The sequence below is a fragment of the Psammomys obesus genome, unplaced genomic scaffold (assembly GCF_907164565.1).
Source record: "Psammomys obesus unplaced genomic scaffold, mPsaObe1.curated_primary_1811, whole genome shotgun sequence".
NCBI lineage: Eukaryota > Metazoa > Chordata > Mammalia > Rodentia > Muridae > Psammomys > Psammomys obesus.
Genome location: NW_026592510.1, coordinates 19,244,197 through 19,260,956, shown reverse-complemented (window position 1 = coordinate 19,260,956; position 16,760 = coordinate 19,244,197). Strand labels below are relative to the sequence as shown.

The 16,760-nt window shown below is 41.5% G+C and overlaps 1 protein-coding gene across 5 annotated transcripts in view; it reads right to left on the bottom strand.

Moving 5' to 3' along the window:
- Window positions 1–16,760, bottom strand: part of Pcsk5 (proprotein convertase subtilisin/kexin type 5) — a 429,034-nt gene that overhangs the window by 136,974 nt on the left and 275,300 nt on the right. For 4 of the 5 annotated variants that reach the window (XM_055613830.1, XM_055613831.1, XM_055613833.1 and 1 more), the window contains exons 16-20: window positions 13,916–14,109; window positions 10,666–10,750; window positions 6,379–6,476; window positions 5,809–5,938; window positions 4,993–5,108 (exon numbers count right to left, since the gene is read on the bottom strand). In XM_055613830.1, the coding sequence (XP_055469805.1) occupies window positions 4,993–5,108; window positions 5,809–5,938; window positions 6,379–6,476; window positions 10,666–10,750; window positions 13,916–14,109 (623 nt within the window). Of the gene's footprint in view, window positions 1–1,880; window positions 2,079–4,992; window positions 5,109–5,808; window positions 5,939–6,378; window positions 6,477–10,665; window positions 10,751–13,915; window positions 14,110–16,760 lie in introns of those variants that run through there. The other variant, XM_055613834.1, reaches the window with a different exon arrangement.

Here is a 16,760-nt window from a genome sequence, read left to right as displayed (position 1 = left end):
TTTCTTTCTTTCTTTCTTTCTTTCTTTCTTTCTTTCTTTCTTTCTTTCTTTCTTTCTTTCTTTCTGCAGGCAAATCTATTCTACCATCTGCCTGGCCCATGTTTACATTTGTTCATTTAAAGTCTCTGTGTTTGAATGTCAGAAGAACATTCTGACCAGGATTCCCTTTGCTCTTCAGGTCAGAACAGCCTACAGTGTTCTAAAGAGGAAAAGTTGCTCAGCAAACCTGCCAGTTCCTTCGTTACTAATGAATCACATGACTCAGTAACATCACAATGCTATTAAAGGGTTCACCAGACCAAGTACTCATTATCTTCCTGCAGCTAGAAGTGAACTTTGCTGTCTAGAGATGTTTTCAGGGTAGGCTGTTTACTACTTGTTTATGTGAACAGGGCCTTTCACACCTACACTCCAGCTCCTTCTCAGGATCACCTCTCTCTCCTTAGCAGTGAAGCCTCATCTCAGAAATGTAGCTTCCCAAAGCTTAGAGATTGGAGATTCCTCGTCATGCACCAAGTACATGACGTCACCATGGAGACTTGATAGGAAAAGCAAAGGTGTGTAATATCAGTTACTCTTAGAGGAACTGCAAAAAAGATTGATCAGGTTTCGGTATTTTCAACCACAGATTCAAAGTAGCTTCTCTATAGTTCAGTGTTCTAGATTCCATGAAATGTTAATGGAGTCGGAGAAAAACCGGTGAATGCATTTTGAGTCAGAGGACAAACCAACCCCAGCTCAGTGACATTCAGTGGACAGCTGTGTGAGAACATGGCCTTAGTCATAGAGGGACAGAGGAGTGAGAAAATACAGAACCAGGAGGGTACAATCATGCCACCCACATTCAATTTCCAGTTTTATTTTCTTAAAATGACAGGATGAGACACCTAGCAATAAGCACCATTGAGAAACACTGTTCCACCAGTGTAAGCATGAGCTTAAATATTATTTAAATAAATTCCATTTCTTAAAAAATACAGGACCTCTTAGGAACTTTTGACCAGAGGGAGAAATTTCCTGCATCATAACCCAAATGCTCGCCACCGTGACAAATGTAATTTCTGAGGACAGTTAAAAGATGACATGGGGGTGGGGGTGGGGTGATAACGGCTACATAGCACCAAGAGATTGCACAGGGTCTACAGAGTGACCCTCTGGGCTTCAGGGGACCAGGATCAGCCTTCTGGGTATCACATGCTTCTATCATCAGTTTGACTCTACAGAGCAATCCATTTTACCAGCTGTGTAAAAAACAACGCAGTTGACAGTGTTTGAAAAGCCAGTGGCTGAAAGTCTACCCAGTGAAGCCAGGGGAGCAGACTTATCAGGTAAGAAAAGTACAAAAGGCCAGAATACATGTGTGGGGAGTAATCACCGTGGAACCGTGAAACACTGAGACACGGACGCTGAACACACTCTGCTGGATGTTTTCAGTACCCTAAGGTCCAGTTTCCTGTCTTTCCCCTGGCCATAGACTCAAGCCAGAAAAACGACTGATGTAAGAGCTTTCTGTTCATTCTGATCTATGTGTGTGCTTGTGATGTTTTTGGAAAAAAAGTCTCTTTCAGGCATTTTAAAGGAGAAACAAGTGAGTGAATGCAAAGGAATAAAATGGACCTTCCAACCAGGGCAGGAAATCAAATCATTACTTTTAACGTCAAATTTTGGCATCAAATACTTTGGTTATACAATACTGTCTCTGTGATTTCTGGCTGTTTAATACTAAACATCCAGTTATAAAAGGTAGGCTTGTTGTAGTTTTATTTATTTTTTTTTCTATTGAAGTTCTGACAAAACAGTTCACCATCTCCCTGCACAAACTTCAGAGAGAGAGAGAGAGTTAAAAAAAAAAAAAGAGAGCAAGAAAGAGAGAGGTGGTTTGCATTTTTTGGCTTTTTTTTTTCTCTTTAATAATATGGAATGATCTATAAGTCTACACAAACAAGGATCTAAGGTGGCTGCTCAGCCTTGAAATGTACATGTTTTGCAGCACAGTTGTTGTAAAACTTTCCGCTGACACAGATTGTTCTTTTTCACAAGCATACAGAAGCCTCCTTCCGCCCAGGACTCTTCCGTTGCTTTTCCGGAAGTCAGCAAGAGAGAGGGGAAGTGGAGTTGAGAGCAGCAGGGCACACCGAGGGAGGTTTTGATTGGCCAAAGAGGTAGATTTGGGGAGTTTGCAAGAGGTCATTCAGGAGCAGGCAACAAGGAGGGAATTTGGTCCACCCAAAGTGATTTCAGTCAACAGCAGTGGTTTCAAGGAGAAATATTGTAGTCCAGCAGTAAATGTGATTGGTATCCATTTGTGAAAGAAAAAAAAAAAAAGAGAGTGGAAAAAGAATAAATTAGAAATCAATAATATCACAAGCAAGGAACTTTTCTTCTCAGAAATATTGAGAACAGAAAATATACAGTCATTTTTACCATATTTCATTGACTCCAAGACACAATGCATCCAAGACACAAGGTTTAAGATTCACTGTTATTTCAGTATCACAAATGTAATAATGTTTGCACTGTGATACCATATTCTGTTGGCAATTGGAATTTTAATTTTAATCTTATTAACAGTATGTGAGTAGTTCATTTGAACTGTTTTTAAATGACACCTGCGAGCCAGGAGCCATGGGCTTCATTGATTCAGAATGTACATTCCTGTGGCTAAGTCTCACTCACAAAGAGGTATGACACATATCCCATCAACCTGATGGTCAAAGCAATAGTGAGTTGTCATGAATGAACAGATATATCTGAGTTCAGAAATGGTAAACTGCAAAACAGTTGTCTTGGAATCACGGAAATACAGCAGTTGGAAAGGAGCAAACTCTAGTCCTTTAGAGCATTGATCATGTAACTGAAGGCTCAAAGGACCTCATTCTTCAACAGGCCTGAAAGTGGCCTCATTGTAAACTACAGTTCTTCTTTTTTCACTGTAGCCCACAATCCTGACACTTTCCTTTGACCATGCTGCCATTTGGTACAATTTAGCCCATGGGCAGCATGTCTTAGCAAGGTGGTTAGGGCTTCATTAGGTGTCTGGTACCATGTGCTAGAGGTGATGGTCAAGGTAGATGTCCTGTGACTGTCACTGACTTAAAAAAAATGTTCTGGTTGTAGTCCAATATAAAAGCATGTTCTGGCACCTGACAGCTGATACTTACATGGCCCTGGTGCCCTCCACTGTAGGCGTCTCACCCCTCAGTGGTGCACTGAGAATTAGCCTTGGCAGGATCTAAAGGTACAGAGTGGGGTGGGCCCAGCCTACCTGTTCATCAGGAACATGATGAGGATGAAGCCGCCTGGATATTTCAAGGAAATAAGACTAGAAATGACCTTGTATCAGTGTTCCCATGGGCTCCCTTCTTGCTGTGCCCTTTCGAGGTTCCTAATAGTGAGCCATGGAGTGACCATACAGCATCTTCTTCATTTTGTGTGGAGGAGAGAAATAAGCCCGAGGTCTGGAGATCTGAATACAGCCTACAGACTCTGAACTCCACATTCTGCCAAGCTGCCTTTCCCTAGAGCTTGTGACCAAGACTATTCCAAATGCAGTCTCCAAAGACATGTTGAATGATAGTTCAAATACGGTTGATTTCTCTATTGAAATACATTTGGCATGCAAAGTTCAGGTACAATGTTTAGGGTACCCCCACCACGAATTATGTAGGAAGTCAAAAACTAATGTTGGCATTGAAATAATCAAAATGTAAAAATAGCTACATCATATTATACCCTGCACAATTTAATCAGAATCATTGGGGATGGCATGGGTCCCAGAATTTGGATTAAAAACCATTAATGGCAGGAAAAGCAGACTGGCCCAATACTCGGGAGTCTTAAGTTCTAGGTTTGGCCTGTCACTTTTTAGCATCACATGTTAGGTTTTCCTACTAGAAGATTGGAATATTAATTTCTAGCCTTTTATGCATCATGAAACAGTTTAATGCCACTTGATTAGGATTCAAATATCAAAACAATAAAAAAATTCCAAATTATCAGAGTGGCTAGTATAAGGGAATATTTAAATGATCAATACTATCGTATTATCAAAATGAAGCTGCCCAAGAGTTTTTAAAACATATGACTTAGGAAGATGTTTATGCAAAATGCTTAGTGATCAAGGGAAGGTATAAAGCCCTATGTATGAGACATCAACAAATCTGGTAAAACGTCTATATGAGAGCAAAATGGGAAAGAAACAATTCAAAACCAACCAACCAGAAAGGGCTATTATATGACCATAAATATAAGTTGTTTTTCAAAGAAAGACCTCATGGAGACAGTTTTAAAAAAAAGTCAAGATTTCCAGGAACCGGGGGAAGGCAGTACAATTAATGGCAGAACAGAGGGGAGCTTTAGGGCAATGAAACCATCCTGTGTGATGTGATAATGGCACAAACACGTCCTGTATGCTTGCTCAAACACATATGCTAATGTAAGCTATGGACGTGGATGATAATAATGTGTCATTGCAGGCTGTGGCAAATGTAACGCTGTGTTATGGCTGTTGACAGTGGGGAAGGCCATGCTTGTGTGTGGGCTTGGAGCGTATGCTCAGGTTTTCTATGAAGGGGGAGCTGCCCTGAAAAATACAGTTTATTAATTAAGACAACTAACTGGAACCATTTTGGGATTGCAGGTTGCCTTATTTCTCTCTATAACTAAAAAAAAAAAAAAAAAAGAAAAAGAAAGAGAAACAAAATGGGATGATGGGAGGTGGTGGTACACACAATCCTAGGATCCTAGGGGGCTGACGTAAGAGGACCATGAGTTTGAGTCCAGCCTTAGCTACACAGTCAGATTCTGTCTCTAAACAATGGTAACAAGACAATACCAAGCAACATGACCCGTTAAGGGTGTAAATTCAAGGTGAGTGAATATCCACAAGATACTGAGCATATCCTTTGAGCTGCATGCTTGTTAGTTTCTTTATTAAGATGGAAATGCATTAGCCTGCAAAGATCACAGATCAGGTCACATAGCTGTACTCACCATCCTTGCAGATGGCTCCCATCTGACACGTTCCTAAGTCTAAAAGATACCCAGTGGGGCAGCTGGAACAGTTTTTGAATCCTGGGCCATTGCATGTCAAACAGCTGTTATCACATCTAGGGACAAAATGCACAGTCATTGAACCTCTTACCCATCTGCATGGAGAGAAGCTATATTTACCACAATCCCTTAACAGCTTCAAATTAACTCTTCCTTTGAAGATGACAAAAAAAAAATCTTTTCTTACAACAGCTGTTAGATTTGAGGACATTTGAGAAAACACAGCAGGTAGACACTGCTGCCAAAGGGGACAAAGCATGGCTTGGAAATAGAAATACTATTTTAAAAGCTCTAAGGTATGTGTGAGGGGGACTCAGGGAGGTGGCTTATTTGGTAAGGTTCAGATCCCCAACACCCATGTCAAAAGGCAAGTATAGTATAATCTCAGTGCCGGGAACGGAGACAGATCTTGGGGGTTTGTGCTTGACCATCTAGTAAAACTAGTGAGTGATCCTGCTGAAACAAACAAACAAACAAACAAACAAAAAAGAAAAGAACAATTGAGAAAGACACTCAATGTTGATCTCTGGCCTCCAGATACTTACTACCAACATGCACAAACAGAAAACTTTAAGGTGGCCCTGAGACATTAAAAATAGCAGACAACATGACCCAATTCTATAGGCCAATATCCAGAGGTCTCTGTGACTGAATCATACCTTGTTATTAAATATTCTCAGTTTTGTCATTTTTTAGGAAGACAGCCCTCGTAGGAACTCAGATGTCCAGTGCTAAGGTCAGAGCAGCGGGACTTACCTCTTGCAGGATTTGTATCCATTCTCTGAAGACTGGTCCAGATAATGGCTCACACTGCAGCTCTGTACACACCTTCCCTCTTCCATGACATAGCCCTCAGTGCAGTTAATACACCCATCTGCTCCGGCCCCTTCAGTGCAAGGCACATGCAAGAAACAGGGAAAAAGGAAAGCCTCAGGAGAGGCTGAAATATGGGATTCCATCGCAGTCTGTGATAGCCACGCCCATCTGCCACCATCCTAGGTCATAATTTTGTCTTCTCTTTTACTTGCCTTCAGTGGGACTGGGAGGGGCCTCTTTTGTTTTTAACTGAACCTATGTGTCAAGAATTCCTGTCCTTCTGCGAAGGAGATTCCGCTGGGATCTTTAAATGCCTCAGTGAGGACAAGGGGCTGATGGCCAGCTTTCTGTGACAGCTAGTGCAGCACTATCGGGAGAAACGTGGCCCTACACACTTACTTGAAATACACACTTACTTGAAATGTACTGAGTGCTGCATGAAAGATGGCTAGCACCAAATAAAACCAAAACCATAGGCAGGAAAGTAAGGGGAGAAGTAGGAGAAGGTACCAGTGCAGGTGGCACAGAAGCGGTGGCAGGGCTGGCAATCGTGACCGCTGAAGAACTGTCCATCCTCGCAGGTGACAGAGCAGCGGGATCCCTGAAGGCTGGGAGACATGAACAACCTATAAGCAGACTGTTGTCAAAGTGGCAGTGAGGCACAGACTAGATATGTACCCAATACAGTCTGGGAGATATTTGGTGGCTCTGCAAGACAAGGACACTGGCCCTAGACCACTCTTGGTATACACATGCTGCTAAGCCCATGGGACATTGTGTTGAATCTGTCACACAGTCTGGCATACTTCAACCTTAACATCACCTAACAGAGTCTTAAAAAGTATTGGCAAGGGGCTAGCTAGAAAGATGGCTCAGTGGTTAAGAGCACTTGCTGTGCTGGCAGAGGACCTGGTTTGGGTTCCTGGCAGCCACAAGACTGCTCACAACGTTCTGTTACTCCAGTTCTAGAGGATCTGATACCTTCCAGCTTCTGTGGGTATTCTGTGCACGTGGTGTATATACATACATGCAGGCAAAACACCCAGACACAAAACAAAACAAAACAAAACAAAACAAAACAAGCACGCAGATGAAACAATTCTATAGTTGGCAATATCCTACTTTTTGTTTGTCACTTTTGTTGTTGTTTTGTTTTTTTTCAAGACAGTTTCTCTGTGTAACCCTGACCTGTCCTGGAATTCAATTTGTAGACCAGGCTTGAACTCAGGATCAGGCCTTGAACTCACAGAGATCTACCTCCCCAGTGCTAGGACTAAAGGTATGTACCACCATGAATGGCTAAAGATTTGATTTTCTCAGGTGGTTGTGAGCTACCTGATGTGGGTGCTGGGAATAGAACTCAGGTCCTCAAGACAAGAAGTATGTACTCTGAAGCACTGAGCCATCTCTCCAGCATTCTTTGCTATTTTTTATTAGTTTATTCACTGAAGCCACTCTAATGAGTAATTAGGCAAAGTACAACTTTGCAAACATCTTTGACTATTCTTCGTTATATATTTTTTTAGTTATCCCTGGAGGTATTTCTACAATATAAAGTGATTTGCTGAAGTTTCTACTTCTCCAGCTACTACTATGAGACATTTTTGGGTTTCTAAAATATAGAATGAAAAAATAATTCTTTCAAATGTCTGTTAGCTGTGATATTTTTCATACCTACAGTTTAATTAATTAACTAATCAATCAATTATTTTTTTGAGACAGGCTCTCATGTATCCTACCTTGGCCTTGAACCCCCTAGCTATGCAGCTGAGGATGACTTTAAGGCCTCCATACCCATGTATGGGGAGCACAGGTGCATGTCACCATGCCAAGCTTACTGCTTGATTCTTAAACTTAAAAACATACATAGAATTTGTGTTATTTCATATAAATTATTACTGAAGGACACCTGGAAGAGAGCAGGTTCAGTCTTGTTATAAAATTGATTCGATTGGACAGTGTGTATGGAACACAGTCAAGTGGTTTCTATTCTCATATATTCTTTATTATTCTACAATTTATATCTTAAATGTCTGTTTTATATATGGTTATACTAATTTTGAAAACTGAAATTTACTTCACCCTCTGCTCATTCAAGAAACTGGGAAAGTACAAAAATACAATAGCTGAAGAAAAGAATCATAAATGTCCTGTTAGCATTTTAATTCATTTTCTTCTGGGTATTTAGGTAAGGGTATTTTCTCCGCTTTGTTCTTAGCCACTATTTTAAAATTCATAGGTCTTCTGAGGTCAAACTGTCAGCCAAGAAGCACCTAGGAAAAAGCCTCTATGTGACGAAGGACAGCTTTTCCCAGAGTACGTGTCATTCTCAGAGCCTGCTGGCCTGCGGCCAACAAAGATCTCATTCCCTTCTTCCAGCCCCAGAGAAAAGCATAGTGCATCAAACAAATCCTTTTGTGGTATGAAATAAGGACCACTCCAAAAAAATGTACTACAGTTTGAGAAAAGATGCCTTGGCTCTCTAAGAAAGGAGAGGCGTTCTGAGCTTGGCTTCCATTCAGCAGGAGACAGAGGCTGCACTGTGCAGGAACGGATGAAGGAAGGGTGGGCACAGAAAGCAGTCACTGAACTCTGAAGCTGTCGGCTGCTTCCAAAACACAGGCACCCTGAGGCCCACCAGCCCATCTCAGAACTATCTCCATTCTTTTTTTTGCCTAAACCAGCTGGGTCAGGCCTGTGCTAGTCACTTGGTTACGGAGCCCCTGAGATGAGGCTAGTGCTGTGAAGAAATTGAATTTTAAATTTTCATCCAATTTCAATGAATTTATGTCTGTGTTCAGTCATTGGCAAACTTCTCAGCACATTTGGAATAGAATAGCTTTATAAAATTTTCTCTCTCAATTAGGTTAAAAACAGGTTGAATACTGTGTTTTTCTCATAAAAATTATTGTTGGGTCTTAGACATATGTTAAGACCACATATACCACACTTCAAAGACTTAATAAAACAAGAAAGATGTAAAGTAACTCGCTAATAGTTTTCTTTTATGTTGGCCACATATTGTAATGATATATTTTGGATATATTAGGCTAGGTAAAATATTCTATTAAAATCATTTCCCTTATAGCTTTTTTTAAAAACCACTTTTAATATGGCCCCTGGCTCATTTAAAATTACATACGTGGCTCTCATATTTCTCCTGTGTGTTCTGCTTTAACTTGCTCCATAAAATGTTCTCTAAGAAATAAAAAATAAGTTTAGGAGTCTTTTATTCCCATGAACTAATTATGTACCAGATGTAACTAGTTCATAAATGTCCTCAGATTATCCTAGTTCAGCAAAGTAGACAGTATTCTCACCACTTTATAACGAGAATAATGGAGGACAACAGCGGTTAAGTGACTTTCCCATGATTACAATTAATAAGTAGTGGAAAAAGGTTTCTACCTCACCATTTCATTTTTAAGACAAATTAAGTGCAGGGGAGATGGCTCAGCTGTTACAAGCACTCACTGGCTGCTCTTCTAGAGGACCTGGGTTTGATTCCCGGCACCCACATGGAAGCTCACAACTGTCTGTACTTCAGGCTCAGGGTACTGGATGCCCTTTTCTGACCTCCATGGGCAACAGGAACATACATGATTAAGAGATACACAACAATAAAAACATGCATACACATAAAATAAAAATTGAAAAGAATCAGGTAGTTGGGCAGACTTGTATTTATCAAGATTATCAGATACTGAGAGGCAAGGCTCGGAGTAACAGAATGTGCTTATGAAAATAAAGAACAAGGACGCACATAATCAGTGAGTGTAAATAAGGCTCCAATACTGATGTGTGTCAAGAGCACCCACCTGCAAACTGCTACAGTACACTATTTTACTTTTAATGAAAGATGGAATGAAAGAGATGACCTATCACTACCTAAAAGGAACTGTAGAACTCTAACGCCACATAAAGCCAGAACCCAGCATGCGACTTGGCATAGATGTGTTTGACCTCTTCCTCAGGAAAGAGACTCCATGTTCATTGTGCTGTATATTGCTCTCTTGCAGGCTATCAAGTACCAGCTTTAGCAATGAACAAGTCATCAATCTGAGGAAAAACATCTCCTGACATTAACTCTATGTGTATACTACAGACAGTCTAATGGAATCGAACCTGAGGTACTTAAGATAAGCAAATGACTAGGTATATATGGGGAAATAATAAAGATAAGAGAATAAGTTTCCACTATTGAGAATTTAATCAGGCAGATTAAATAGCATTTGCCAGCACTATCTGTCCAGCCATTCTTGACTAGCACACGCTGGTCAAAAATGTATAAAGGATGCTTTTCAAATGGTCATTTTAATGTATATCTGAATCAGCTTTCTTTTAAAGAGATCACTTTAATTTTTTTGTATAGATTTCTTTATTTCACGTGTTTGAGTGTTTTGTCTGTGGATGTCAAAAGGGGGGGGGTCCAGGAACTGGAGCTACAGATAATTGTGAGCCATCATGTGGGTTATGGGGATCGGTCCCCAGGTCCGCTGCAAGAACAGCAAATGCTTTTAAACCGCTGAACCGTCTCTCTACCCACCAAATCACCCTCTTTATAGGGCCTTTATCTGGATTACAGCCCTTCCTTAGCCAAGATGGTATCCCATTTTTTTTTTCCATATCTAATTGTAGAGATAATGCAATCGACAGGGAAGTGCTTCAGCTTGAGTCAAATGAAGGGCAGATGGAAGATAGCTATTTGTTTCCATGCTGACTCTTATGGTTTCTGTTGTGTTTGCTCTGCAAATATCCCTGGATGTTGGTGTCTCCTGTGGCCTATCTCTCTCTTACCTTAATCCGCCCTTGCACTCTGTGCAGTTGTGAAATCCAGTGCATGCCTTACAGTTCTCACTGCATTTCCCGCAAACATTTTTCTCTGTTTAAAAAAGGAAAAAAAAAAAAAAAAAAAAAAAGGAACACAGTTACACGTCAGTCAACTGGATGCCATAAAGGAATGGTGGTGTTCCAGTGTTTATGAACGTGCTCTGCGGTGCTCATGGGCTCATCTGGAAAGCTGCATTAAAAAGTTCAGGCATGTTGGTTGCATGAACCATCACACCGGGGAGCACCATGCACCTGTGTGGCACAAGGCAGACTACAGAAACACTTCGCTGAAAGGGTTATAGCTCTTCTGTCTTTCAATTCTCTTTCCAAAGCAGGGCTTTCTAACTTCTAAAGCAGAACATCTCACTCATGATGCAAGAACACTATCGCTTAGCAAGCACCGAAGGCGATGCTGTCGATATGGATGGTGGACCTGCATGCCTCAAGTTTTTAGGACCATCTGACGAGCCGTGGCTAGAGGAACAGACATTGAAGGTAAAAGCTTCATGTGCCATCTCAAACAGTATCTTGTGCTTGACAGCTGCTGTGGAACGGATGTAAAAACGATTATGTTCCAACAAGTTCGAATGGATACACCATAAGTTTTCCTATTAAATAACAAATCCTGGTCCACACTGCAAAAAAACAGTGAAACATGATGGCCTTATCATATAAAGTAGTAATTTGGCATATTAATTAATAAAAGCACTTTACCTTGGTCAGATTTTTCCTGGAAATTGAGTACCTGATCCTATATGTCAGTGGATAATAACACACACACACACACACACACACACACAGAACCAAATGAAATGTTGTTTATAGACTTCTCCTTTCTTTGATCTTTAAGTGCGGATGTTTATCAAAGTTCCATGAAGATGTACTCCTATGTGGACCTACTGGAATTCTGCATCCTTCAGCAAGAAATACAAAGCCCTTGACAGTGTTCTAGCTTCACACTGCAGCCCTCACTGCAAGATTAAGAAGACAGGTTCTGGCCTTGGACCCAAAGTCACAGGCCCGGGATTTGCATTATGCTTTCAGCTATCCTATTGGGCAAGATGAGTGTCTCTAAACTCTGACCTCTTGATTGAAGGTTAGCATGAACTCTACCTTTTAGCTTATCTTGGCAACTTAATGGAATTATTCAGGGGGAAAAGATAAACTATAAACCACTGGGAACGTGTCCTTAGTAATTATCAGTAGCCACGGTCAAACCTACTCATTGTGCTCAGTAGAGGGAGGAAACTATAACAAAGGCAATAGGAGAGATACAGTGAGCACTTGGACCAGTGCTATACGGTGGCTGAAATAACTGGACAGCTTCTCAAGTGTCCACTCCTTGGTTCTTTAGAAAGAAACAGGCTGCTGGGTGATCAGCGATGGAGCACACACTTAGTATATGCCAGGTTCCCTAAGAAATACTGCGCATTTTTATTGATCTCTTATGGCCCTTCTTATCTTCTAAATTTTTCTTTCCCTATCAAGGTGAAACTCATGTTTCAAATTTTGAGGCAAATAAGAACTTCAGTAGAATCTGTATTTATTACTCCAAAGGGTGGAATGAAGGTCTAATCTGCCTAAGGAAATGTCTACTTTTGAATAAGGAAGTTCACTTATTTAAACAATTGTTAGAGTAATAATAATAATAATTATTATTATTAGTGTGTGTGTGTGTGTGTGTGTGTGTGTGTGTGTGTGGTGTGTGAGTGTAGGTGCACCCGTGGAGGTCAAGGACAATCTTTGGAAGTCTAATCTTGTTCCACTCTGAAGATGGCATGCACCATCTTGCTGCCTGAGAATTCGAATTCTTAAGAGGCAAGACTTTTTCTGTTTGATCTTTAAAGAGCTAACTTCTCAAGGCTGTGCAGCAATGTGACATTTCAGTGGTAGCAGAGGCTGTGGTGTGAGACAAATTATCTGGAACTAAGAAATAAAGCCAGAGATATCCACAACCCTGGGAGGGCCATACTGAAGCACTGTCTGACCAAAGATCAAGTACCTTGTATCGTGCTTACTTGTTAATTACATCAATATTGGGCAGTCTGAGAAGTTACACATGAATGTATGGATTGCTGTTTGGTAAAGTGATAATGTTCTGACAGTAAGAGATAAATACCCTCTAACTATGCCTACAGTATTGCCATGTCTAACTTTCCCCTCTAACTCAATAGGACTTTCCTTTTTTCTTTTCCATTCATCCTTTCTTTTATTTCCTTCCTTCCTAGCTTCCTTATTGTTTGTCTTTCAAATTATGTGTCTATCTGTGTGTCAGTACATGCTTGGAATGCAGGTATCCCCAAGCCAGAAAAGGATACTGGATCCCTGACATTGGGGTTACAGGTGGTTGTGTGCTGTGAATGTCATTCAGGTCCCCTGGAGGACCTTACCCTCTCACCCACAATCCTCACCATGGAGCCATCTCACTGGCTACGGTACTTGATTATCATAAACCCATTCTTCTCTTGCTTGTTTCATTAATTACTACGTCAGATAGCTTACTAATGAGTAGAATGTCTCTGACACATGTTTATTTCACATTTATAGGACAGCCAGTTTTTTTTTTAACCTTTCCAGAAGGCTGTTTGGTTAATGTGCAGTAGTGAGTAGGTCTCATTGCTATCCTCCTTATCAGGCTGGCCCACAGCTGGTCCTTGGGAACTTAGGATTTAGGGAGGGTTCCCATTTCTCTGGTGAGACTAGCTAGCACTGCAAAAACTATACAAGCAGCATGGTTTACGGTGGGTGCCAGAAAGGTAGTGACTACCTGACCAGCTCCTAGTGACAGCCATGGACATGGAGTCTCTCCTGCAGTTTCCGTGTATATAGTATTTAACACATGTTATCACAACCCATCGCTGGGAAACTCAATGTGTCTCAAGTGGGCACTCTCGGATGCATGGTTCTAGAGACCTCTAGACTACCCTGCTTCCCTTCCCTGAGTTGACTTTTCATGCTTCTGCTTTAATAAATCCCACCCACAATTATAGTCCCCCCCATTGTAAGTCTACTAGCAAATCCTTGTGGTGGGAGGGACCGTGAGGGTCTTCTGCTGCAGGTAGTTACAGGCACCTCTACATAACCCCTCTGAAATATCTCTTCAATGAATTGGCCAGGTTCTATTGGATACTAAGCAGAGCCCAGATTTCGTGCATGGAGTTACTCAGTCGAAAACCTGTATCCCTTTAAAACCCTCAAATATTTGAAAACAACTCACTGGTATCCTGGTATGTGCCATCAGGACACTGAGTAACGCAGCTGCTGGTTTCTTCGTTCAGGAAGTAGCCATATTTACAAGATAGGCACTGATCACCATGGCTGCCAAAGCAGGACTCACAGTTGGGCGCACACTTCCGGCACCTCTTCTTGTCAGCATGGTAGTGGCCAGGAGGGCAGCTGGAGACACAGATTCTGCATTGCGGGATGTTAAGAGAAATGGTTACTGATGTATGAGCACTCAGACTTTAGGATTCTTGCAGAAAAGCTGACTGTGGCGTTAAGGTTAGTTTTCAACTGGGATGCCAACACCGAGTCTAAAGGACCACATCTGTCTGGTTAAGCTTCCTCCTGTGTAGGAAGTTGGAGGAGTATCACGGACAGTGCCACATCCTTAGCAGGCCTTTCATTGTCTGTGAAGAATTGGGGTGTAGCAGAGAAAGATCAGATCAAGAGCTAGCTTGCGGTGTTGATTGTGTGTACACGTGGGTAGATATGGCGTGTTCTTATTTAAATGAATATATATGCATATATAATATATGTGTATATATGTATATATACACACAATTATATATATATATATATATATATATATATATATATATATATATATATATATATATATATATATAAATTTTGCTCAGCAGAAACTTTTTTACCTCTTTGTTTTTTTCAAGATAGGCTTTCTCTGTGTAGCCCTCAACTCACTTTGTAGACCAGGCTGGCCTTGAACTCAGAGATCCACCTGCCTCTGCCTCTTGGGTGCTGGGATTAAAGATATGTGCCACCACTGCCCGGTTGAAACTTCCCTTTTTATTAAAAAAAAAAAAGAAGCCAACTTCCTTAATTGTCTACAACTGAAGAAAGGGCTTTACCTCTTTAAATATGTTTTGAGCACCAATTAAACACCAGGCATTTTGGTTAATGCAATAGATAATACCAGCGTTGAGTCAGCTGAGAACCTATCTACTGAGGCATTTAACTTTTAGCAAGTATTCCAACAGGAATTTGGGCGTGGCTGTGTCTGCACAGGTGCCTGAGCGCTGTTCCTAGAACACAGATTTGCCAGGAGGAGGATGGAGAAGGAGCGCTGGGCTGGAGGGACATGGGGTTGGCCGGCTACGCTTTGCTGGGCAAGCACTGGCCTGTAGCTTGGACCCACTGGATCATATGGGCATAGCCAGACAGAAGCCAGTGTCTAATCAAAGCAGGCACTATCTCAGGGTGTAAAGTGGAAGAGTAGGAACAGAGGCCAGCATGAATGGTCTGGTATGTTGGGGAAGGTCAGAAGAAAGTGTATGTCTGGCCCAGGCACTGGCATATTCAGGAAGAATAAACAAAACCAACTTATCAAATGCTAATGGACTGAAAAAGGACGCATAACTTCAGTCAGGATGATTAAGTGCAACAAATATATTGTACATCATGGTGGCTAGAGTTAATAGCAACAGGCTGTATACTTTCAAATTGCTTTAAAAAGTCAACTGAAAATGTTGACATTACAAAAAACAGTTAAGTATGTTTGAGAATATAGATAGTAAGTAGTTTTAGCCACCCTACAATGTACGACACTCAACACCATGTGGCATTCCATAAATACATGTAATTTTTACTTGCTAACTGGGAAAAGAAAGAGCTAAAGAAGTCCAGCATGCTACGTGCATAGCTGGTCTCATCTCACCATTCCTCCGAACGGGAGAAAGCATTCTCAGTCACGTTGCATATGTTCTGCATTATCCTGACTTGATTTGGAATCGCCTAGGAGATATACCTGCAGATATATCTTTGGGGATATTCTTCAGAGACTGAACTGAAGACCCACCCTAAATGTGGGCAGCACCATGCCATGGGCTTGGGTCCCAGACTGAATAAATTGGAATTATGAGTGGGGTCATTTGCTGTTACAAACCTGACCATGCAGTATTTAGGACTATAAGAGGAGTACGGAAGTATTTGAGCATTTAGAACTTCAGGCTACAGATGTACTGAGATGTTCCAGGGAGGGCTTGAGGAGCTACCCCCTCAGGCATCTACCAGATCAGAATGCTGAGAGAAATACAGACAATGGAGGCCAGGTTCTGGGTGATCAGAGGGGACTGAGGACCCTGTGGTGACCTCTGCTAGAGGGCCTTTACATTGCATTCTGCCCGTGTATTGAACATTGAAGTTGGGGCTCACTTAAAACATTCTAGCTGTCTGGTGGAGAAAACTATAAGTCACCCTAATGTCCGTGCTGTGATATGGTTACTGCTTACTACTCTTAGTCAGATCTATGTTGAGAGAGCTTAAAAGATGTGAACAATGTGCCTGGGTGAGGAAAGCAGAGGAAGAGAGTTAAAAACCACAGCTGAGGACAGAGGTGCCACTGCTTGGGAGATCTCTGTCCTGAAAGACAAACCTTACACTTCTCATTAGGGCGACATGAAAGGGGACATAAGAGAAAGAATCCATGCTCATTCCTGAAAATGCAAATCCATTTGAAAGGAGACAGACTGAACTGGGACTGCTGTGGACATGGTTCCCTGCGGAAAACAACGGCTTAGGGAACTGTTTTCATCTATGCCGAACTGCCAGGGCACTGGCCACTATAACTGTGGCAAATGGGATCAAACTACATTTCAAATTCACAGCACAGCTTGACAGCATCGTGCACAGGGTTTTTTTTGGCAAGCTTTACAATATCATGGAGGTTTGCACCAAGGTTCCAGAAAGACGCTGGGGACAGTCAGTGTGAAATAATGTCAGGTTCTCTGCAAGGAGGCTCTAAGAGGTACGGTGTCAAACTGGGAAAGTAAAGCCTAAGCTTCAACGGAGAGCCGAGGGTGCTGGAGATGCCAGGACTATGG